The sequence below is a fragment of the Zootoca vivipara genome, chromosome Z1 (assembly GCF_965207765.1).
Source record: "Zootoca vivipara chromosome Z1, rZooViv2.hap1.1, whole genome shotgun sequence".
NCBI lineage: Eukaryota > Metazoa > Chordata > Lepidosauria > Squamata > Lacertidae > Zootoca > Zootoca vivipara.
In genome coordinates, this window is record NC_142583.1 from 34,802,281 (window position 1) to 34,825,871 (window position 23,591).

General features: G+C 40.1%; 1 protein-coding gene across 2 annotated transcripts in view; it reads right to left on the bottom strand.

Moving 5' to 3' along the window:
- Positions 1–2,249: 2,249 nt before the first annotated feature.
- GUCY1A1 (guanylate cyclase 1 soluble subunit alpha 1) overlaps positions 2,250–23,591 on the bottom strand; it is a 37,681-nt gene continuing 16,339 nt past the window's right edge. Inside the window, exons 1-9 of one of the 2 annotated variants that reach the window (XM_088660182.1) lie at positions 20,741–20,842; positions 20,109–20,466; positions 16,342–16,403; positions 15,348–15,406; positions 13,201–13,910; positions 11,862–12,347; positions 11,230–11,373; positions 6,394–6,548; positions 2,250–4,868 (exon numbers count right to left, since the gene is read on the bottom strand). In XM_088660182.1, the coding sequence (XP_088516308.1) occupies positions 4,667–4,868; positions 6,394–6,548; positions 11,230–11,373; positions 11,862–12,347; positions 13,201–13,910; positions 15,348–15,406; positions 16,342–16,403; positions 20,109–20,354 (2,064 nt within the window). In that variant the 5' untranslated portion in view covers positions 20,355–20,466; positions 20,741–20,842 and the 3' untranslated portion in view covers positions 2,250–4,666. Of the gene's footprint in view, positions 4,869–6,393; positions 6,549–11,229; positions 11,374–11,861; positions 12,348–13,200; positions 13,911–15,347; positions 15,407–16,341; positions 16,404–20,108; positions 20,467–20,740; positions 20,843–23,591 lie in introns of those variants that run through there. The other variant, XM_035112325.3, reaches the window with a different exon arrangement.

The window sequence follows — 23,591 nt, forward strand, 5'->3', positions numbered from 1 at the left end:
GGTCTGCAGCCCTTTTATGCAAATAAATGAGGTGGGAAAGCAGCTATTTCTGGCCACAGTGAGGAGAGACAAATAGGATCACCAAAGTAGGCCAGGCCATGCACATGCAAAAGCAGTCAACATCTGGGCACAATATTGGGTTCTACATACAAGAGAAGCCAGCAGTTTATCTTATGGCAAGACTACACAACAGGAAAACAATTCTGTATGCTTGTTTCATCAGTAGCATTGCAAATCTATGAGGTAGCCACATTTGAAATACTGTGTACAATTCTAGTGGCTCCATCTCCAAAAAGGGATAGCATAGAGCTGTTTAAATGGGCAACCAAGATTGAAGCATCTTCCCTAGGAGAAAGGCTAAAGCATTGTGTGTGCAAAGCAGGGGAGCAGAGTAATTTAGGGGGGAAAGTGACTGTGGTTGTGGAGTTTCTTCTACAAGTTCCAAAGATCTTAAGAAGCTCACTCTACAGTAACTTGGAGCAGGGCTGCCCATTTTCTGTGGAATAGCATTCCTGTTGAAATATGACAGGCATCCACTATCTGCACTTTCCAGAAACAATTGAAGACATCTTGGTTCTGACAGGCTTTCCCAGCTGGATAAGTGGCTCTTTACCACGAGTGTCCACTTGTTTGAATTTTGGTCTTATTTTCAATGTTCTTTTCTCTCTCTTTTGTACTTTTGAGTACTTAACTGTGTTTAACTGACATGGTTGGACAGTGTTCTCGAAGCCACCAACATGAGTCTGACCAAACTGCGGGAGGCAGTGCAAGACAGGAGTGCCTGGCGTGCTATGGTCCATGGGGTCACGAAGAGTCGGACACGACTAAACGACTAAACAACAACAACAAATTATTTTACATGTAAATTGCCTCAAGACAGTGATTAATACATCAATTTGTGCCTATACCGTACAGACATACATACATACATACATACATACATACATACACACAAAGTGTTATTATCTAATAACACTAGATGGGTCATTCAATGAAAATGGACTGGTAGTAGATTCAGGACAGATGAAATGCAGCACTTCTTCACAAAGAATATATTAATCAAATTTTATGGAATTCACAGACACAAGATGAAGAGATGGCCACTAGCTTAGATAAATTTAAGGAAGGTTTAGACCAATTCATGGAGTGTGGAACCATAGATTAGTCATCAGGATGGAGGGATAGGATGCTTCTAGTTACTGCATCCTAGGGAGCAACACTAGGTGAGGGATACTGTCTTTAGGTTCTTCATTGTTGACTTCCTGGAAGCACCTAGTTGTCCATTTTGGGAAAGAGAATACTGGATCTTTGGTCTGTTCATGTAGGGCCCCTTTGACATTTTTATCATGCTGTGGGTTCACCTACTGATTTCCAAATCAGCAAAGTATAACTTACAATCTGTAACCATGTCGGATCAATCACTGGAGTCTAGCAGGGATATACCATGGCCTGACATGGAAAACCTTTCCTCATGCAGACTGTGCCAGAGCCCTGGAATTTGGCACCATTCTGCTCCATAAGTGTTGGTCAGGATCCATAGAGTTGAAGGAGAAGGTTGAACTTGAATTACATTATTCTGCTGTCTTATGATTCAACTTTACTGACCTTTACTAGGACAAGACTGGCAGGGTTTTTTTGTACATTTATTATGCAATTAGGAGCTACTGCCCCTGTTCACTTCACTCAACCTAAGCCATCCAACCCTTTTGCCACCCCCCTTCCCTCAAACCTTGCCAGCTCCACTACCCCACCCATCCCCTCACCTATCCCACCACAGCTTAACCCACCCTCCACTCACATCTTATTCCAACCCCCAAGCCTTTTGAAATGAGAGGCACTTCAGACAGCAGTTTTTTGAAGTGCCCTTGTTAAACCTCACTCCAGCTACGTTGAATGGGGGTGGGGACTTCACAGAGTAGTTTGCCAAATTGCTTTGTGAAACCCCTCATTCCATTAAACAACTTGGCTAGGCTGCCTTCCACCCTGTCATTATGCTGGAGTTGACATGGCTGTTTATGCAGCGTACTGACAGCCTTTTATTTTTATGCATATAGGAAAAAATGTTCTGTACATTATTCAAGTGTTTTTCCTTTTATTGAAGTTATCATATATCAAAACATGAGTACACCATATATATATATATATATATATATATATATATATATATATATACACACCGTATATATATTCCTTACACTTCTGTACTGAATGCAATGCAATCTGTTTAGAAATGGTCGATACTGTGGAAGAGTTTACTTTACACTTTAATATAAACTTAAATAGCAACGAAAAGAAAACATTTATTGCTATAATACATAACAGGGGAGATTTGTTCCCCTTGAAATCAGATTTATAAGTTTGATTACAGAGGTTTTAGCATTTGATTATAATCACACACACACATATACACACATTGGTATAATTTATTGACAGTGAAAGAAGTTCAGGAAGCAGTAAGTGACATATCTGTATACTAGCACTGAAAACAGCTGATAACCATATATGCAAGAGCAATCAAATATAGGCCTACTCAAAATTAAGTCCCATTAACTTCAAAGGGACTTGCAGGTAAGTGTGCATAGGATTGCAGTCTAAGTGAAATGCTTGGCCTTTTAATATCTGATTAACCTGTGCCTTTCAGGAAATGGTTAATACCGAACAGAGCTTTACTTAAAATGATGCAGCAATGCAGTGAAAAAGGATGTCCCATATTTTAGGACACTTTGGCCACTTTATATGCTTCTCAGCTGGTAAAAGAGCATGAAACTCTTAATCTCAGGCTCGTGGGTTGGAGCCCCATGTTGGGCAAAAGATTCCTGTATTGCAGGGGGTTGGATTAGATGACCCTTGGGGTCTCTTCCAACTCTACGATTCTATGATCCTGCTTAAGCTTTCTAATTTGGAATGAAAAAATCAGTATGACATTCTGATTCATGGATGGCTTCCATGCCTTCCAAAAATTGAGGTTGTGCCATCATGTTATGCTTCCTCTCTTTCCTAATTATTTTGATGACACATATTAACGATGACACATACTTCTTATATCACATGAGAGAAGAAGTAGGAAACTGTAGGAAGTAGAGAAGTCAGAGCAGTAAGTTTTAGAAAAAAAGAAATTCCATTTTCAGACAGGTATGTCAAGAATAATTTCAGGGTGTTGTACAAATGAAGAGGAACATTTACAAGTCAGAGATGGAGGGAGAGGACAGAGGAAGGAGATCTTACTACACAGAATTGCTTGGACCCAGAGTGTGGCAGAAAAAAACAGTTACTAAAAGGAAAAATCCCTCCTAACTTAGTTTCAGAATTGGTCAGTATTTTACCATCCTGACAAGAATTTTACTCTCTTTGTTAATTTCCAGGACTAATGGATGCAAAGGCAGAAAAAAAGTCCAGCCAAGCCATTTTTGGTGTCATTGAGAATGCATAAAGTATCACAGTGTACACATGGGGCCTAGATCCTGATCTGTAGTGCATTCTGTATGCATGCAACGTGAACGCCATGCACTACAAATGCATTCTGAGCTACCGTGTGAAAACCCACCGCATAACGAAAAGCACATTGAGGTATGGTGCTGGAAGAATTAAGATTAGGAATAGTTTGTCAACTTTGTTTCTGCTATACATTTTAAAATACCACTATAGTAATAATGGGCTGTAAATGGAAATTAAGAAAAGGCTGCATGGCTTGCAGTGTGCAATAACTGAGATTGGGCATATTTTCGCTTCCTCCACTTATGAACCAAACAGCCTTCTCCCCATCAAATCAATGGTGGCCTATAGTGTCATTCCAGGCTACAACTTAGATGGTACTGTAGCATCTGTGAGGCCCTGTAGGCAGAATGAGGATGAGAGGCTAGACACCAATTCCATTTGCATCTAGGTAGGCCTTCTCTTTGCAATGTATTCAATGTGCATGTTTAAAACCAGCAGTGGGCAATGTGGCATTGCTCACCTGGCTTCCCAATGCCAAGCATCACTGCTAGTTACCAAGAAAGAGATAAGGTGGTAGAGAGTTTGGTGTGGTGCAGGCATGGCAATGGAAGCATGAATTGGTTCTTCCAGGCATGCACCATTGCACCACACTCCCTGCCCACTTTGCCATTCCCCCATCCTTCTTGGTGCCAGCAGTGGCACTTGGGTGTTGAGAAGCCTGGTGAGCAACACCTCCCCACCCACCCACCACTAAGTAACCCAAATATATTTCAAGAAAGAGCAGTGCTACATGTTATGCTGTTCATATAGCAAGCAGCTCAGTTCTGCTTGTTTTGAATGCTGTCCCTCCAGAAGTGATTCCTAAAGACTGGGAAGTCGAGAGAAGTGTCAAGCACATACTCTAGGGAAGTAGGGGGCCCTTATCAGACTCACCTTGGTAAAGCAGCTGTTTGCAAGAGGAAAAGAAATATTAGGTGCCTGGGCATTCCCCCTTTCATTGTTACATGAGGTGTCACTAATATGGGCTACTCCTGCTTCTTCCCCTTCCAAACTGCCACTGACTTAATATATTTTTACGTAAAATAAAAATTAAAAGTAGTATGTGATATCTGTTTTTTGGTAATTTTAATACTGGCTTTCAGGTGTTAACAAGCTAAAGTGCTGTCATGTTTCCTTTTTTTGAATGTTCAGTTCATACAGAACTCATTCTGAAAATGCAAGAAAGCACAGCTTAGTCTACTCCTGTTGGTGTCCCTAAGAAATTTGCTTTTCCATCTTCAGCGTCCTTCTTTTGAAACCAGGGCTTTGAATTTGTTCCTTGAAGGTAAGCATCAAGAAAGTAACAGATCCCGGGAATATCACTTGGAAAGTTGGGAGGAAGTTCCTGCCTTGAACGAGGAGTAAATACAAATCCTGGATAATCTTTTAGTAACCTGCAAGAAAAATTGAAATGCGGTAAAATATAATATATATGTAACCTTTAAATAATGGTGATCAATATTATCAAAATAAATTCATGTTTGTTGCTTTTTTGCATGGGAGGGTGACAGTTTCACTCCGAACTAACCACTGCAATGCAAAGATCTGGAGAATTTATTCTCAAGTTTCTAACCTCAGGTTGCGAATGCTGCAGGTTGCGTGTTTTTGGGTTGCGCTCAGTGCTGAACCCGGAAGTACCAGAACGGGTTACTTCCAGGTTTCAGTGCTCACGCATGCACAGAAGCACAAAATGATGTCATGTGCATATGCAGAAGCGCCGAATTGCATCAGTCGTGTGCGCAGACACGGTGGTGCAGGTTGCAAACACTGCGGGTTGCGAACGTGCCTCCCACACAGATCACGTTCGCAACCCGAGGTATGACTGTATCCGTCTCTGATATTGAAGAGAATGAAAGCCCCAGGACAAGTGAATTCTGCACAGCAGAGCTTTATGCATATATTAAACTACTGCATTGGAGGTATAAATGCAAGTGACATAACTTCTTACTTCACTTCATTATGGATCACATTGCGCTGAGATCCCTAATTTTTTATGCACGATGGTGTGCTGTATCTGCCATCAATACAAACAAATTGCTAGTTCATATAGGCTTCCCATCTGAATACGTTTTTACTGGAATCAAAGGGTATTTGCTTGTTTTTAATTGTTGTATATGCTTTTTTAAAAAAACAATGTTTTTCATAGAATAATAGAATTGGAAGGAACCAGCAGAGGGTCATCTAGTCCAACCCCCTGCAATGCAGAAATCTCAACCACATGGTCCACCTATCCAATTTGAAATCATAACTGACCCTGCTTAGCTTTTCAAATGTGCTAGGTATACATATGTGCAATTGTTTAACTATTCTTATATCTGGAATTGTTTTATGTAAGTTTTTATTGTACTGCAAATCATACAATTGTTAATACCGCCGCCACCTGCTGCTGCTGCTGCTGCTGCTCCTGGGCGCTCCTTCTGGCCTTGGGGGCCCAGCACCCTTATCAAACTCACTGTTCTAGCACCCGTTAATTTAACGGGCTTCATGATACTAGTTGTTAATAAATGCAGTAAATAATAGGTAATAAGACTCTATTATTTGTTATTGTTTTGCTTGTTGGTTACAGAGGAAAAATTGTCTCAAAGTGACTTACAATTTAAAAGGAAAGGAAAAAATCATACAATACCAAATTAAAACACATCACTGTTTGATAATTTTATTCAACCTTCCATGACATTCAGGTTTCTCCATTCCTGACAGTGGTTCTCTTGTTGAGCATTGCACAAAGCCAAGAAGTACAAAAATCTAAATACAGTCTCTTCCAACCTCTCCCCCCACAGTTCTGCTAATTCAATAGAACCATGTCATAGGATATGATGTGGTACTTTGCAGAGGGGAGAAAGCTGCAGATAAATGTGAAAGTGATTAACAAGCCACCACCCGCATAGTGTAAGAACTTTGCATAGTAAACTACTGTACCTATAGGTTGTTGGGCTGACATTTATTTTCCTAGGAACGCTGCAAGACTCAAACTTGTTGGCAAGTGTTACGTTGTTTCCAAATAGGCAATAGCGCGGCATTTTAACACCGACGACGCCAGCAAAGACCGAGCCGGAATGCAGACCTATGCGCATCTTTTGAAAACAAAAGAAGAGATGTAATATTGTTTGATTGTTACACTTGACGAAAATCAAACTATCAAGGACGCAGTAAGTTTTATTAGCTCGTTTGCAATCATTGTGGATTATGGCCAGAATATGAGCAGTGGAATTTGGAGAGCAGTAGTCAGATGGTAAAACAGAAAACTTCTTTCGATGCTTACTCTGCATAACCATTCGCCTAAACAAAGCATGTTTGTGCAGAGATGTCTGAGTAAGTCCAACAGGCACGGTTGATGCAGAATGTTAGTTTTTGTTTTGTTCTTTTCCAGAAAACCTTGTGGGGACAAATGGAGCTGGTGTTCTGTGGACCATTTTCTGAAAAATGAGTCCATTAACCTCTAGCTAAGGAACTTGTGGGAGATCATGTTTCCCTGATAGGAGGGCTAAAAGTTGCCAGAGATCGAATAAGAGAATCACAGATTTGTAGAGTTTCAAGGGACCCCAAGTGTCCTATGATCCAACCCTCTACAATGCAGAAATTCTGAGGTAGCTCATTCCACTATCAAACACCACCTAAATGACCTTAACTTTCAAATGATATTACCTAAAGCAGCTACAATGTGGCTGTACGTGTATAGATGTCTTAAGATACAGTGAGGAGTAAAAATATGGAAATTTTACACACACACACACACACACACACATTCACACTCTCTACTTTTCCTCCCCAAGGAGCCCTGGGTGGCAAAGTGAGGGGTAAAAATACTCCTCATCAGTAGGGAGCAGATTTAGATCTTGCTAAAGGCATTAGTTTCCAGATGGGAATAAGGAAAGCAGAGAAGGTCACATAATTTGTGAATTCAGAATAATTCGCAATAAAGGTGTACAGAAGACAATCCTTTCCTTTTCATTTTCCTTTTTGCAAATCCAGCTGTAATAAGTGTCAGATTTATGCACTGAACTGTTTGAAATGGGAAAGCTGATTTGCATGAAATCAAAGACAACCAACACCTACACAGTGGCATCAACAGATAACTGAAATATGTGCATTAATTTAGCACTCTAGCTCCAAGTAAGCACTAGCATCAAAGCATCCTTTGCATGAATTTCAAGTGTGAAAAGGGCCAAAATCAAGGTTCATTTATTCCAACACTTATCAGAAGCTCAAAAAGTAATAAAAGATACCACATTTCCTGAAAAAGGCTTCTTTGGTATTTTGGTCAAAATCTCTTTTCTCAAATTTTAAGACAATTTCAACAGTTCTATCATCTTGGCTTCCCCTCAAATCAAGCACTTACCATGACTTACAATCCTGTTCTGTACTTTACAATTACATTTAAATAGTAAATACTATGCAGCCAATTTATTCTTCCATGTCCAACAAAATGCTTTGCAGCATACTGCTTGTTTACAGCTAGAAAAATTAGTTATTTATATTGTATCCTCAAAAACAAACACCTCTCAAGAGTTACATGCACACTGTCTTTTCTTTGCGGTTTGTTAATAAAGAAGGGCATATTGCATAGTAGAAATTTTATACAAAGCTGCAATCAAGGAATAGTCTCCTAATTTACAGGCTGGCATTGACAATCACTTGAAAGTTCTTTACACAAGGATCAAGAGAATGCCTGCATTGACTGATGGAAGCGTATTCAAATCACAGTTCAAACTTTTATTAATATAATCAAACAAAATACTCTGCAATGCATACATGTTTTCCAGTTCCCAGCAGCCTGGAATCAATAGATAAATATGTATTTTCTGTCTCTTATAATATGTAACTTTCTGTCTCTTATAATATGTAAATGTTTCTCTCAACTAGGATCCACCCACCTGCTACTGAAGTGATTGAGCCCAGAAAACAGAAGGCAGGTGTTTCCCAGGAACTGGAGGGGTCAGTGCCTTTTGAATGTTATAGTGAAACCACAACCAATTTAGGATTTGCTGAGTTGCAAGGTACAATATCTCATGAGGCACGGACTGCTTTAAAAGGGGAAAATTCTGCATTTCTTCATGCTATGCCTAAAACTAGGCAGATGCTGCATTCTTAGTAGGCCACAGGAAAGCAAGGGATAAATAATAAAATTGTAGAGTTGTAGAGTTGGAAGAAACCATGAGAGCCATCTGCGCCATAGCTGCCAAGTTTTCCCTTTTCTCGCGAGGAAGCCTATTCAGCATAAGGGAAAATCCCTGTAAAAAAGGGATAACTTGGCAGCTATGATCTGCGCCAACCGCCTGCAATTGAGGAATCTTTTGCCCAACATGGCGCTCGAACCCACAATCCTGAGATTAAGAGTCTCATACTCTCCCAACTGAGCTATCCACAGTGACATTAACATGGTTTTATGGGCACCAAGGGGACTTTCCAGAGGAATGCTGATTAACAGTAATGAAAACTCAATTTAGGATCATAATAGTTTGCTTTTGAGATAGCTTTTGAGATAGAATACAATTACACAGCAAGTGTCAAATATTGTAAGAGCTAACTATGATTAAGTGTGTTGAAAACATTAAGTGTAAACAACTTCTATTGATAAGGTCCAAGAGCTAAGCCCACATGCCAGCTGTTAGGGATAGATAACACACTAGTCACCACATCAAGCCCCTTTCTTGGAAAGTCTAACATTATGGAATAGGACTGTGAAGTCTAAGGGCTACATTTCCCAATAGCACTATCTATGACATGTACTGCTAGGTTGCATTGTGGAACTATGGTGGAATATAGTACAAGTTTAATGCTCACTTCCATGTAATTTGCTTCCAGAAGAAACCCATTTGCAAATAAAATGGACATGAATGCTAAACATGTGCTGTATTCGATTATAGTTCACCAAATTCCACTATAGTTCTGGAAGTGGCTCTTATGCTGTCTGGAATCTCAGAGTTAGGAAAGCATCAAGGACGTGGAATAAACTGCCGTGTGAATGCAGCCTCAGAGTGGAAAAATGCCCTGCTCGGAAAAGGAGATAAAAACAGAAGAAGAGACAGAAAAGTAAAAAGGGGGGATATCAGCCTAGGATCAGGTCTGTGAGGGCTGATGAGACTCCAGTGGAAACTCAAGTGGAAAAGAAGATTGATTCTAGCAGTCTGGGAAGAAAGATAGCCCTGAGATTCTGGCTAGACAAAGTGTCTTTGTGAGAAAGGCAATTGGTAACTGTACTGGAAGGCAAGAACAGTGACCGCAAGATGAGCTTAGCACACCAGCAGTGCTCTCCTGATTTTTATTAATGTCCACTTGGTGATTCATGTTCACATGCTGCCTGGGCTGAAAATAAATCATCCAAACATAATTTCCCCCCCCCCTGCCAAGGCATGTTTATCTTTTCTGCAGAATCTAGCAGTCAAAGAAAGTGATTGTGCAGTTCAGATCAATATTTAAAACTCAGTCCTTGGCCCCTTTGGGGCTCTCATTACTCTCTAAAAGTTGCCAGGTGATAATGTTGCCATAGAAACAGGAGCTGGAATAACTGCTATGAACTCCACAACTTGGAATGACTTTCTTTAGCAACCCTGCCCACTGACCTGACCAGTCCTTTTGGACAGAGGTAGCCAATAGTTTTAAGCAGCTGACTTTAAACAGCGGCTTTAAACACTGTGGTCCCCCAGCCATAAGTTGATTATCTGGCTGATTATCCTCTTCTTCTTTCAGTTCCATCTCCCCTGCTCTTTCTCGAGCCACCTATCATTCCTTCAACTTCCTGTCTTGGTTCATTTCTTACTCTGTTCTTTTTCATTTTCTTCAGCCCCCCTGGTTTGGGACAATCTATGTCATAACTTCCCCACATCCTAGGACTTTTCCTCGTCCTCAGTCTGACCCTGCATGAGGGTTTCCTTCTAGCCAAACCCAGCTTTCTCTTTCTTCACAGAATCTGGATTTCTGCTTTGTACTCTGAGTGACTGAACATCCAGTGGCAACACATCAGCTATGCCAGTTTCAAAGGTATCACCACCACAAATTTGTGGGGCAATATTTGTGGGGCAAATAGAAACTTTTGTGGGAAAGCAGCATGATCACCGAAGAATTGATGCTTTTGAATTATGGTGCTGGAGGAGACTCTTGAGAGTCCCATGGGCTGCTAGAAGATCAAACCTATCCATTCTTAAGGAAATCAGCCCTGAGTGCTCCCTGGAAGGACAGATCATGAAGCTGAGGCTCCAATACTTTGGCCACCTCGTGAGAAGAGAAGACTCCCTGGAAAAGACCCTGATGTTGGGAAAGATTGAGGGCACAAGGAGAAGGGGACGACAGAGGATGAGATGGTTGGACAGTGTTCTCGAAGCTACCAACATGAGTCTGACCAAACTGCAGGAGGCAGTGCAAGACAGGAGTACCTGGCGTGCTCTGATCCATGGGGTCACGAAGAGTTGGACACAACTAAACGACAAAACAACAACAACAAGCATAAGGAGATGGTTAAAACCACCTTCTCCAGCCCTCAAAAGAGCACCTCCCACCATATAAATACCATGAAACAAATTCTAAAATATAGGTGGTTTGATCATGGGTCTCTCACATCTTACCTGGTTTGGTCCCAATTCTGCACAGAAAAGCACAAATGAATTTAGAGCACTGGTCATGAGGTAAATTAAATCATTGTGAAAGAAAAGCATTTTAGGTAATACTTCACTAAACAATGAAAATAAGGAACTTTTTTTTTAACCAGCCAGTATTTAAAATATCAGTAGTTTAGTGAATTTGAGATAACATGCTAACCTTGATGAGCTCTCCATGTGGAGACATCACTTCATTGGACAGCTCCATCATTTTCAAAGCCATCAAAGCAATCTGAATAGCATGGGTCTCACTTTCCTTGTGTAAGCCTCCAGCCACACAGTATGCATCTCCAATGGTTTCTACCTGAACGTTAAAATAAATAACTTAGAGCACAAGTAAAATCACATGAAGAAAACACAGAACACACTTGGAAGGGTTGTCCATAACTCTGTCCCCTCCAAGACGCACACACCCTCTTGAGATTCACATGAATTTGAGTTCTGATGTGCTAATTGCATGGTGCAACTTGCCAGTTGCTGGAGCAGATTATTTTGAGCTGTAAAATCTGGTTTACTGTGGTGTTTCATTATGACAAAAAATATTCATCTTTCATCCACCATCCATGAGGTTCTATTATCAGTCCTTGAGGCATTAACTCATAAATAGTGCCAATGAAGCCAGCAGATTTACTCCACACTAAATGCACAAAGGATTGCATTCTGAGGTATATAATTTGTTAAATGACTTATTCCATATTAACATCCTCTCTAAGTTGCATTATATCATTCAAATAACCTTACAAGCTTGATTCCCCTCTCTAGGAAGACAAATTGATGCAATAAATTCTCTACCTTATAGACATCCAGCTCTCCACACTGATAATCAAAGAGAGTGTAGAGCTCATTGAGCATTGTGATAACCTGCATAGGTGAACACTGGGAACAGATAGCAGTGAACCCTACGATGTCAGAAAAAAGCATTGTCACATTATAAAATTTCTTGGCCTGTACAACTTGTCCTTGCCACAGCTGCTGTGCAACGTCTCCAGGGAAAATAGAGCACAGAAGATCTACTGTCTTCTTTTTCTCCTCTTCAAGGGCTTGGTGTGCCTGCTCAAGAGTAGCCTTAAGTTTTCCTAGCCTTTTCTTCAGTCCATCTTGAGCTCTGGCTTGTTCTCCTATTAAAACAACATCCCTAAGTGCATTATGAATCGGAATATCTGAAAGATAGAGGCCACGTCCTGTAAAGTCTTCTAGTCGATCCACACAGGGGGATCCCAAGAACAAGATGGCACTGGACTCAATGATGTAGATCATCTGTCCTTTAAGGTCCATAACCTGAAACAATGAGAGAAAGATGAGGTGATGTGAGACTTCTGGAGCATTATGGAAGTTTACTAATGCAGTGATAGCCAAGTTATTAAGCCATAGGACCAAACTCTCTCCAGACAACCTGATTTGGGTTGGAAGCTCAAAGATCTCACAAATCTCACACCTCTGAAGAGCTGTAGATAAATAGGGGCTGTCCCTCTGCTAGGTGGAACTTAACAACTATCATTCCCACGGGGTAATTTGGTAAGGAGAGGCACCTCACATGCACAAATAGGGGTCAATGAGAGCTACAAAACTGAGAGTAGGGTCTGGATGCAGCTTATAAGCTAGCCTACGGATTTTCTGGCAAGGGCCAACACGTTTAAATGCTCTCCTGTGATTGTTTGCTTTTAAAAAACCTCCTCATTGAAATATATCTTCAGGTGGAGTTTTAACCTAGCTTTCTCCCTGACATGCTTGTTTTCCATGAGCAGGGTCTTTTCCTCATGAGGTAATGTTAAAACATGTGTTCCTTCCACCTGAAGTCCAAAGTGATATGACCCCAAAATAAATGTAACAAGTGGAGAATAGCTTACTTCAAACAAGCATTCCATTGTTGATGGAAGCATTAACAAATAAATGCAAGAATTTTTTATGCTTTCACTTTTGTGCTCTTGCTATGAAAGGAAACTTGCATGAGGAAAAACTTCAAATTCAAAATTCCCAATGTCAGAGCCCCCCAAAATGGGAGGAGGAGTCATTCATAGTTATTCCCTCATTGCCTTGTGCAATACATCCAAAGCTACTATTGCATTTGCACACTTGAATTAGAGATGGGATGAAGAAATAAGAAATATAAATATGATAAACCTGTTCTTACCCCTGTTGACCTTTTAAGAGTGTTGTCCCCTCGTCTCACTCTTATAGTAAACTGCATGTTTAGCATTGTCATGATCCCACCAAACGTGGAGTTTATTTTAGGGGCCAGGATTTCAAACCACTCATCAAAGTTTGGCTTTGCTTGAAATTCTTTCCTGCTCAACAGTCTCCTTATACCATTGCCAACTTGCAGAATAGCCATATCCTTGTCAAACATGCAATGAAATGGGAAAGTCTTGCAGAACATAGAAGCAGGAATCACAAGAGAAGACTGAGGTTTACACGGAGATAAAGATGGCTTTGCACTTTTGACTTGCACAGAGTACAACAAATATGGCTGGTTAATAAACTCAGCGCTATCTTTGCAGAAGCAAGGGGGCATCACCGTCACTTCAACCTCTGTTTCATACAAAATGTGAGCTGCTGCTTTGATAATGCCGGACAGGATGATGCTGGTTGTTTTCTTGGGAAAGAAATAGTACACGTTTAAGAAATCTGGGTCCTTTTCCAAGCACAGTATTGAGACCTCTTCAAGTCTACCCTTTTTTTCTGCTTCGTGGCAGTGAGCACTCTGCTTCAGAAGAGTACTGAAACTGTTCAAAAAGTCTTTAAGGGAGCCCCCGACAACTCCTAGGATATGCTCATCTTCTTCATAGCATATTTTGAAAAGCTCTTCACCAAGCGATTCCTTCATAATGTTTACTGGAACTCCTGCAAAGTTAAAATATTTTATACCAGCATTCTTCCAAACAGTATGCCTTTGATTTTTGATTTTTTAAAAATCCTTCTGCGCTTCATTTTCTTTCACCCCAAACCTGTTTTCCACTATTAAACATTTTCAGACTAACAAAGCCATTTCAGATCGGTCTCTGGAGGCATCTCCTCTCGTTCTTGCAAAACCTTGTATGGTAGGAGCAAAGCACTTGTTGACTTTGCTTTGCAATTTTATTTTATTTTAAATATTTTAAACTTTTAATTGTTACGTCTTTAATTGTTATATTGTACATGTTAGTTAAGGAATTTTTATGTTAGGTATTTTAATTATGGATTTATTTTGTAGTTGTAAGCTGTTTAGAAGTCATTTGGGTATATAAATGATATACAAGTTATAACAACAACTTTGCACGTCTATTTGTTTTGCGCAAAAAGCTGGTAACCCTTTTCTAATGTAGGACAATGAATAAGAGCCCTTCCAGATGTGCAAAAAGGAAGTAGATTACTAAAATCTAAGAGCTGAACTAAGCATTTGGTATCAAACATGGATTGAGGAGTCTGAGGTGGCCCGTTTCCACTGGAAAGCAACACATGTGGTATGTGTGCAAGTTCTAGAGGAGAAATGCCAAAATGTTCATGTATCACTTCGTGACAGGGAGATGACATTGCAGAGGAGGTGTGTACTCCAATACTAAAGACGAAGGAGTGTTCAGCTCCCCATCCAAAAAAAGCAAAATAAAGCAAAAGGGTTCACCAAATGACTTGGGGAGGAAGGGAGATTTGTTTATATTTAATCACTTTAAGTATTGTGGGGCTGCTTGAGAGAGTGCTCTCCTTCTAAAGCAGGGATGGAGAATCTAGGACTCTCCAGATGTTGTTGGACTCCAGTTCCCATCAGTTCCAGGGCAGGGATGATGAGAGTTGGAGTTTAAGAATATATTGAAGGCCATAGGTTTCCCATTCCTGAGCTATAAAATTTAAAAAATATATAAATAATTAAAATGAAGCTTGTTTTTAAAGGCACATATACTCACTATTGCAACAGATGAGCTTGTGTGTAATAGACACAAAGCACTTAGTATCACAATGAAGCAGAAAGGATAACATTTTCTCAGCAACCAAGTAGTTTGAGTGCCTAGAAAATACAAATCCTCTGCAACACAAATATTTTCTTACACTAAGCAACAATTGCACTAGAAAATATCTGCTGGTATTGTCAACCTCCCACAGTAGCCAAAACCAGGTTGTCAACACCGTACAATGAAGACTGCACTGTTAGCCCTGAAAGTAATTTATGAACTGCATCAACATGATCCATCACTATTGCTGGTCACTAATGTGAGTGGTGTGTGCAGAACTTATTCCACTTCAAATGTTTAATAAGCATTAACTAATTGCATTAAGTTGAATTGCTTGTCATATATATCTCATTACCTGATGCATTTGCATGGTCGGTGATTAGCTTTTCAAAGTCTTCTCTTTCCTCAGAATTCCTATAAATGATGCAAAACAGAATTTAAAAAAACTACCTAATCCACAGTAAAAATTAATTTTCAGGTAATAAAACCTGGGGGAAAATAAAACAACAGATAAGCAACCAAATTCGCAAAGTTAATTTGAGAAAACTATTTAGATTCCCATTTACTAAAAAATTGTTACTCTTTCTTATCTGCTAACTAAGCAATTTTGCAGAAAAACATACAACCTATTCTGGTCCTACACAACCACTAGCAAAAGAACTAGCATCTTTCTGTATCTTCACCACCACCGCCAAGTAATTGGAAGCAAATCCTACACTTGAGTATCAGTAGGATTCACAGCTAAGTTAGCTTAAAATCATAGCGCCACAGTGTTCAAGTTCTACAAACTCAAGTTATTAAGAAAGGAATTTTAGCTTCCAAGAGGGTCAGAATCAGAGACTAGGCAATACTGCTATGGAATTTTGCCTCCTAGTCCAATCCCTGCTTTTGTCTTGAATTTTCCTTATAAAGATTCATGACTCTTATGCAAACCCCCCCTTTCTTAGGGGAAATATATAGCTGAATATATTATTAAATATAAGTAAAAGTCAGCTACTTTTGAAAGCTATTAGTTCTCATGCCTAAGGACAACTTTGCAACTCCCATTTGTAGGAACAGGCAAACGCAAAATGTCCTTGCAATAGAAACAGGAAACCTCTAAAGGGAATACAGCTCAAAATTCAGTCTTGGTACAATGACATACTGATAAAAGTTTCCAGTGTCTTAATGTTGAATTATTGTTTGATACCTTAATACTTGAGACTGTGTTTGGCATTTATGGTACCTGATTCCACTAACATTGGGGATTGTTATATAATCTGTGCAGTCATTACCGTAAATGGGATCCAACTTCCTATTTGGTTTTTGCACTTGTTATTGATTACAAAAAGTTAACTTATTTAACTTACCTTGTTTCTTTTATTTTATTATTTGCTAGTGTCCTCTGAAATGCAAGATATAACCTTTCATACTGAAAGGAGAAAAGTCATATTAATTCAAATGTCAAGTTTAAGCATTTCATATATTAGAAGTTCATATTGGAATAAGCTGCAGACCTTATACTAAAGGTAGAATACAATTCTATCCAAAATTAGAACACACCTATTTGTAGATCATTGGAGTCCCCAACTTGTCCTGTCTACATTATGGTGTAGTGCAATGTGACTGATGTTTTCAGATGGCCAGCATTCTGTGCCAAATCACATGCCACTAGACTAGATACGGATCAGGGAGATCACATTGTAAGTTCCCATACTAACACAACAAGCAACTGTGGGCCTATATCATTGTTATGGAAATTTACTACACAGGCCATTCCATTGATAAGATTCCCAGCTACAGATGTTAGTCTCCAAATACTCTGTCCATATTCACATGCCACTGTGGTCAAACAAAGATGTAGTGCACTCATATCCACTGGATACACTTCATTACTCCTCAGCCCTTCCAACTCAGTGATTAATCATGGAGTGCTCTGATGAGCACACATAGTTTCCCAGTTGTATGTGCCTGTTCGTTTATTTCAATGAAGGAAGGTGATCTGTGTCTGCATTGACTCAGTTCATTGAAATGAAGGATAGATGTCACATATGAAAATGGAACACATGGAAGCTTTCAGGACTGAAGTGTTTCTGTGACAGAAAGATAATGCTGCAATTCCCTTCAGTTAAAACACAATGAAGTTTGGTCAACTGTGACTCAGGACTTATATATGTATGAGAATGCCCAAATTATACAATAATAGAGTTGGAGGGGACTGTGTAAGTCGCCTAGTCCAATGCCCTGCTCAGTGCAGGAAATCCCCAATAGAGGATTTAACTATTTATGTACCGTATCTAGCCTCCAAATATGAGAGTTAGTATATATGAGCAGAAAGCATATTGTGAAAGTTACAGGATCTCCAAGCTTGGGCACATAATGTTTTATCGTCTTTCACTAACCTTGTTGTGTGACACACAGAACTTTGCAGAAATCAGTTTTATGAGAGAAAGAATGTTAGTATGACCATGCTGCCTCAATAAAAAAAAACCCTACACTGGTAATGAAGACTGTGTTCTACATTTGGGGGAAAAAACAACTTAACGAATGTTATACCTTATTAAAACAAGATGTAATTAATATTCATATCTAAACAGAAACAATATGTGCAGTGCTTTCCAACTCCTTATTTGAGACTGGACAATCTTCTTTAAAAATCAACCAACCAATGAATTAACAAACAAACAAAGCTCCACATGAATTTGCTAGTATCTTGAATCTCATCAAATGCTATTTTGGGCCACACTATACACTCCCCATGATATTTGCACACAACCTTTCACTGACGTCAATGGAAGCAGCATGTGTTGATCCAAGGCACGATAGTCACCTTCTCGGTTTTTTGAGTTTTCCATGTGGAAACTGTGTACATCCAGTGAAGAGAGATAGTAACTTTTAAACAAATCTAAGAAAGACCATCTAAGGCAGGGGTGGAAAGAAAGCTGGTCACAATCTGCTGGGAGATCTCTGGGTGCTTCGCAGTAGATCAGCAAGGGTTTCTGACTCGGTTATTTAATGATAGCAACAACTAAAAGACTCCCTCTCTCTAATTTAGGATGAAATTTAGGATGAAATAAACAAAGCTTGCTGGTAAATCCAGCAAGCCTGAAATCTCCCCGCCCCAGTTTTTATAGATAGACATATCCCCCCCCCCAAATATAATGCAGTCAATGTCCATGCAACAATCTACACCTTTGAAAGCAATGTTGGGACATTTTCTCTGTCAATGTACCAGTTCAATGAACTGCAAGCCAAGTCTAGAGGCAACAATGAAGGTTCTATGGTTATATCTGAATCCTATCATTTCAGTATATACATTAACATTATGTAACATTAAATATAAACAAAATGAGATGTCTCTTTTAGTATATACTTTGCAGCACAATCTTATATATTACTACTTAGAAATAAGTCTTATTGAGTTTACACTCAGGTAAATGAGCTTAAGCTTAAGCACCCTTAATTAAAAGAGAGCAGCATGGATATTATACCTTACTCCTGGTAGGCAGTATACTTTGCATGTGGAAGACAACTTGCCCAATCTCTTTTTAAAGAACCCCATGCAGTGGTGCAATGAAAAAGATTTATGCTTCAGTGAATCCAAAAAAACTGATGATATTTGGGACAGACTGCATTGAAACAGATGAACCATTAGTCTGACTCAATGTTGGGAGGCTACTTGTCTCACTAAGGAATGCTTTTAGATCATAGCTGCCAAGTTATCCCTTTTTTTAAGGGATTTTCCATTATGCTGAATAGGCTTCCTCGCGAGAAAAGGGAAAACTTGGCAGCTATGTTTTAGACACTGCTGCATTGACCACTAAATTTGCTTCTTGTCACACTCTCCCATGGATTTATAAACTGCTTTTGAGTTATGGATGCCTTTCTTACAACTACAATGGGGAGAAGACTAAAAAACAGGCATTCCGTAAAAAACACGTGCCGAGATGTGTAATAAAGAGCATGTAAAGATTTGGCATCCAATTAGCAAAATTGCCTTTGCCCTTAATAGTTATTGAATTTCTGGACTGATAGTTTGTGGTTATAATCCATAAGTTTTCATTTCCCCCTTTCCAGTTTCCACAGCTATTATTATTATTATTATTATTATTATTATTATTATTATTATTAACGAGCAATTCTCTTTCCACACTATGGCTTCAGCAAGCATCATTCCTTCTACAGTGCTCAGTAGATGAGATGACAGACACACACACACCCCGTGGTGCTCAGTGCAAGCCACACTTATCTGCACATCAATTTTTCAATATTATACCAATTTATATGTCAGTTGCTCCAACTGTTTTCCATTATAACTAGGTGGTTTCCAGTAGTTTTTCTCCATGCACCTTTTCTAGCTCTACAATATCTTTTGTTTTTTGAGATGTGGTCTAAAACATAACTTGGTGGTTGGCTGTGATAATGGGATTGCAATCCTGGGTTTTTCATTTGTTACCACAGCTGCTTCCCTATGGCTTCCTATTTTGTCATCAAAGCATTAGGAAGCCAAGTGCAGCAGGCCAGTTACAAAGATCCTTCCTCTTACCTCTTCCTTACAGGATATGTTTGGTTGGGAAAGACCTATGTGATTGGGCCCACTCACATGGTTCTGAACTTTCACATGTTAGTATGCTAGGATGGCAAGAAGCTCCAGAAAGCATCTCTCTCATCAATGCTGCAACAAATTCACTGCTTTAATAAATTAAGGTGCCCTGACATGGAATAAATCTGAGTAAACCTGCTCCATCTACATGTTGACGTGGTTCATCTGGCACAATTATCCACTCTTACTTTGCATGGGTTGCTAACCTCTGTAAATTTTGCTAAGTAACTGCTAAATCAATGTGTGAGTAAACATTTCATATTTGAGTTGCTTTTAATCATCCTTCCTTTCCTTTCCCAAAACACAGAAGATGTAGTGAAATAAGATTAAATAAATGCAAAGGGTTTCAAAATACAGGATTAGGCATCATTAGACATGAAAACAGAACCCAATGTCAAGAGCAGAATTTGAAAAGGAGCATTCATCAAGTGAAAATTCTCTTGCTTTTAAAATTGCTTAAAAGGCATTCTTCTAAAACCTCCCTTAGAATGGTCTTTTACACTACTTTCATCAAAGCATCATAATAATTTATACCTCAGGAGAGATGAGTTTGCAGATGCTCTCAGCTAAAGTGTGCAGATACACTCGGCTCCTGCTGGTTTTCCTTTGTGGAAGGTTCCCGTGCGTAGTCTTTTCTCTGCAAATTGGCAAAGCAGCCTTGGAACTATTTGCCACTTCTGCACATTCATCCTCATTTTCATCTGAAATCCCACTTTGGGTCAATAATGAAAAAGGGCACTCGCCAGTGATCTTCAGGTCTTTCAGTTTGGTACAGAACATACTGCACAAGTCTCTGTTCACCAAAGTTGTGAATTTCTCTAGTTTGGGCTGAACATGTCTGTTCTATTAACTGACAGCAGAAGATGGTAGGAACAACTGTAGCTTTATATCCCTGCAACAGAAGATGAAACAGAAAAGAGAAGCACTGCATTTGTACATTTGATTAATTTGGTTCAACTTCAGAAATATAAGTTTCCTTAATTCAGCAGGCTCTGGCTTTGCAATGCACAATCATGACTTCACAGTTGACCTAATGTTCAGTTACTTCATACAACACAGAGCCAAATGGTAGATGTAATGTGTGAACTAGCCACAAGAATACACCCAGTCCAATACTTTGAAAGGTTAGGACAATTGCACAAAGAATTAAAAATCTACAAACCCACCTTCAACACCATATACTTCAAAATGCCATTCATGTCAAAAGGTAGAGGTGTTGCCATTTACTCCAATTCAATTTTTAAGAATGGGTTTTCATGGGGAAAACTCTGGAGTAAAAAAAGGAGCGGCACTTGGACATGGAGTGCCTGGAAAGAGCGGAGGAAAGGCAAGTGTGGATAAGTTCCAAAGGAAAACTAAATTCACTCGTGTATCTTTCCAGGATTCAGTGCAGTATCACTTGTCTTTTCAGTACAAAAAAAGAGAAGGTAATAGTCTTTTCACTTGTCTTTTCAGTACAAAAGAAAAGAAAAGAAAAGAAATATGGGCTTCCAGTACACCACTGAGAACAGAGCCGTCTTTCCTATTGGGCTTACTGGCGCGGCACCCCAGCAAGTGGGGGAGCTGCACAGCTTTGCCAGCGGCCTCCCCTTTCCCTGCACACCTGCCAGCTGTGCACTGTCAACCATATGGCTGGCGGGCGTGCAGCTTGCCTCCCAAGCCTCCATGGGAGGAGAGCGATCCCTGCAGAGGCTTAGGATTGAAGCTGCACCCCGCTAACTATACGGCTGTCGGGCATGCAGCTTCTTTCCCAAGCCTCCGCAGGAAGAAAGCGATCCCCGCAGAGGCTTGGGAAAAGGTCAAAAACTCTGGGAAATGGGGGGGGGGGTGCCAGAGGGATCTCTGCACCATGGCACTGGATATGCTTAAGATGGCCCTGACTGTGAATTACGTCTCTCTTTTTTAAAAAATAATTTTTATTGATTTTAGTATAAACAAAGACAAAACACAACATGATATATATATTCCATCCCTCCATCCTCCCTCCCCCCACCAGTCCACTTCTGCCACCAGTAGGACCCGTAGGCATTGGGAGTCAAAGGTGGTCCATTTTAGGGCTGAGTTTGTCCTCCCCCCCTCCTCCACCCCTAGCCCCCCCCCCCTGCCACCAGGAGGTCAGGGGCGGAGGAGTAGTAAGGTTTGGATTTCCCCCAGCTGCTCCTTCAAGACACACATATAAAACAAACAAATAAATTTTTCAAATCTTATTTCTTTACATTGTATTTGTGACTTCCTCAAATCTCTTCTTCCTGGTTTTCTTAGTATCTTAATATAATTATGGCGGATTTTCTAATCTTAACTCAAAATCTTTTCCTTCAAATATTCACTTTATCCTCCTCCTTCTTCATGCCCCCTTTCCACGAGTCCCCTCCTGCCACGAGAGGAACCCGTGAGGTGCGGCCTTCCAAAGGAGATCCATTTTCGTGTCTGGGTTTCCCTCCCCCCCTCCCCCCCCTCAGACCACCCCCTGCCACCAGGTGTTTCTGTAGGTCTCTTATTCTCCTCTGGTGGATGCATATCATTTCAAAATAAATTCACCTGGAGATCAGCTGGATAAATTATAGCTTCTCCAAATTAATTGGCACAATCCTAGAAGACCTTCACTGACCATAAAGACACTTCCAACTTTGTGTTCATTTGTTAGTGAGTGACAGTGTGCCTGGCATGTCCAATGGGGACAGTACCAACCTCTGCAATGATTGCTGCTGGAGGGGGGGGGGCAATTAACTAGCAGCATCAACTAGCACGGCCATTATGGTGCAATTACAGGAAGTAATGGCACTAAGGACTCAGCTACAAAGCTGCAAATAAAATGTTTTAAATGTGTTGTAAAGTGCAATATACAAATGTATATTGCATGGCAACAGTGAGCTATGAAAATTCAATGTATTGTTCAAAACATTTTTTTAAAAAAGCACTTTCACAGAGTTTTTTATATGTGTGTAGATTCCACCTCTGTAACTAAAATAAGATAATATGAGTAAAGGTTGGTATCTTATTTGTTGCTGGAGGCTGAAGAGCAATATTTGGCTAGTCTTATAGGGCTTGCTGATCAGAAGGTCAGCGGTTCGAATCCCTGCAACAGGGTGAGCTCCCATTGCTTGGTCCCAGCTCCTGCCAACCTAGCAGTTCGAAAGCACGTCAAAGTGCAAGTAGATAAATAGGAACCGCTACAGCGGGAAGGTAAACGGCATTTCCGTGCGCTGCTCTGGTTCGCCAGAAGCGGCCTTGTCATGCTGGCCACATGACCTGGAAGCTGTACGCCGGCTCCCTCGGCCAATAATGTGAGATGAGCGCGCAACCCCAGAGTCGGTCACGACTGGACCTAATGGTCAGGGGTCCCTTTACCTTTTATGTACCTTATGTACAGAAAATTTGGAACGTCTCCAGATCAACAACAAAAATAACCTACTCTATTTGTGAATGTAACTAAAGTTCAGTCTTCAATACCCTGTAAGGTAATGTACAAAACCTAACTCCCTACTTTTCCTTCACATGTTTTGGCAGTAGGTTATATTCTGAAAATAATGTGTAAAACAGATGCTAAGTACCAGCAACTACGAGCTTGGATTCTTCCATTGCTATCACTTTGCAATCATCTGGATGCATCAAAGTTTGGCCAGAACATGGTAACATTTCTCATGATCTAAATGTTAATCTGGTAGAATCATATAATTGTAGAATTGCAAGGGACCACAAGGGTCATCTAGTCCAACCCCTGCAGTGCACGAACATATTTGAAACATTATAAAGGACATTATACATAGGACTGTATCCAGTGCAACATTAAGTTAAAATCACATAGTGCTGGCGGAACATTGTGCTGCAAGAGAAAACACAAGTACATGACCTAAGATTGTTCAACCAAAACCTGCTGTTGAGTAAGAAACTTCTGCTAGTGCAATTCCTAGGTGGAATATTTTGTTATGCAACTCTGCCCATTCATTAGCACAAGGACTCCTGCACTAGCCACTGGAGAATGATAGATATGACCCATGCTACTTTGCTATTCACAAC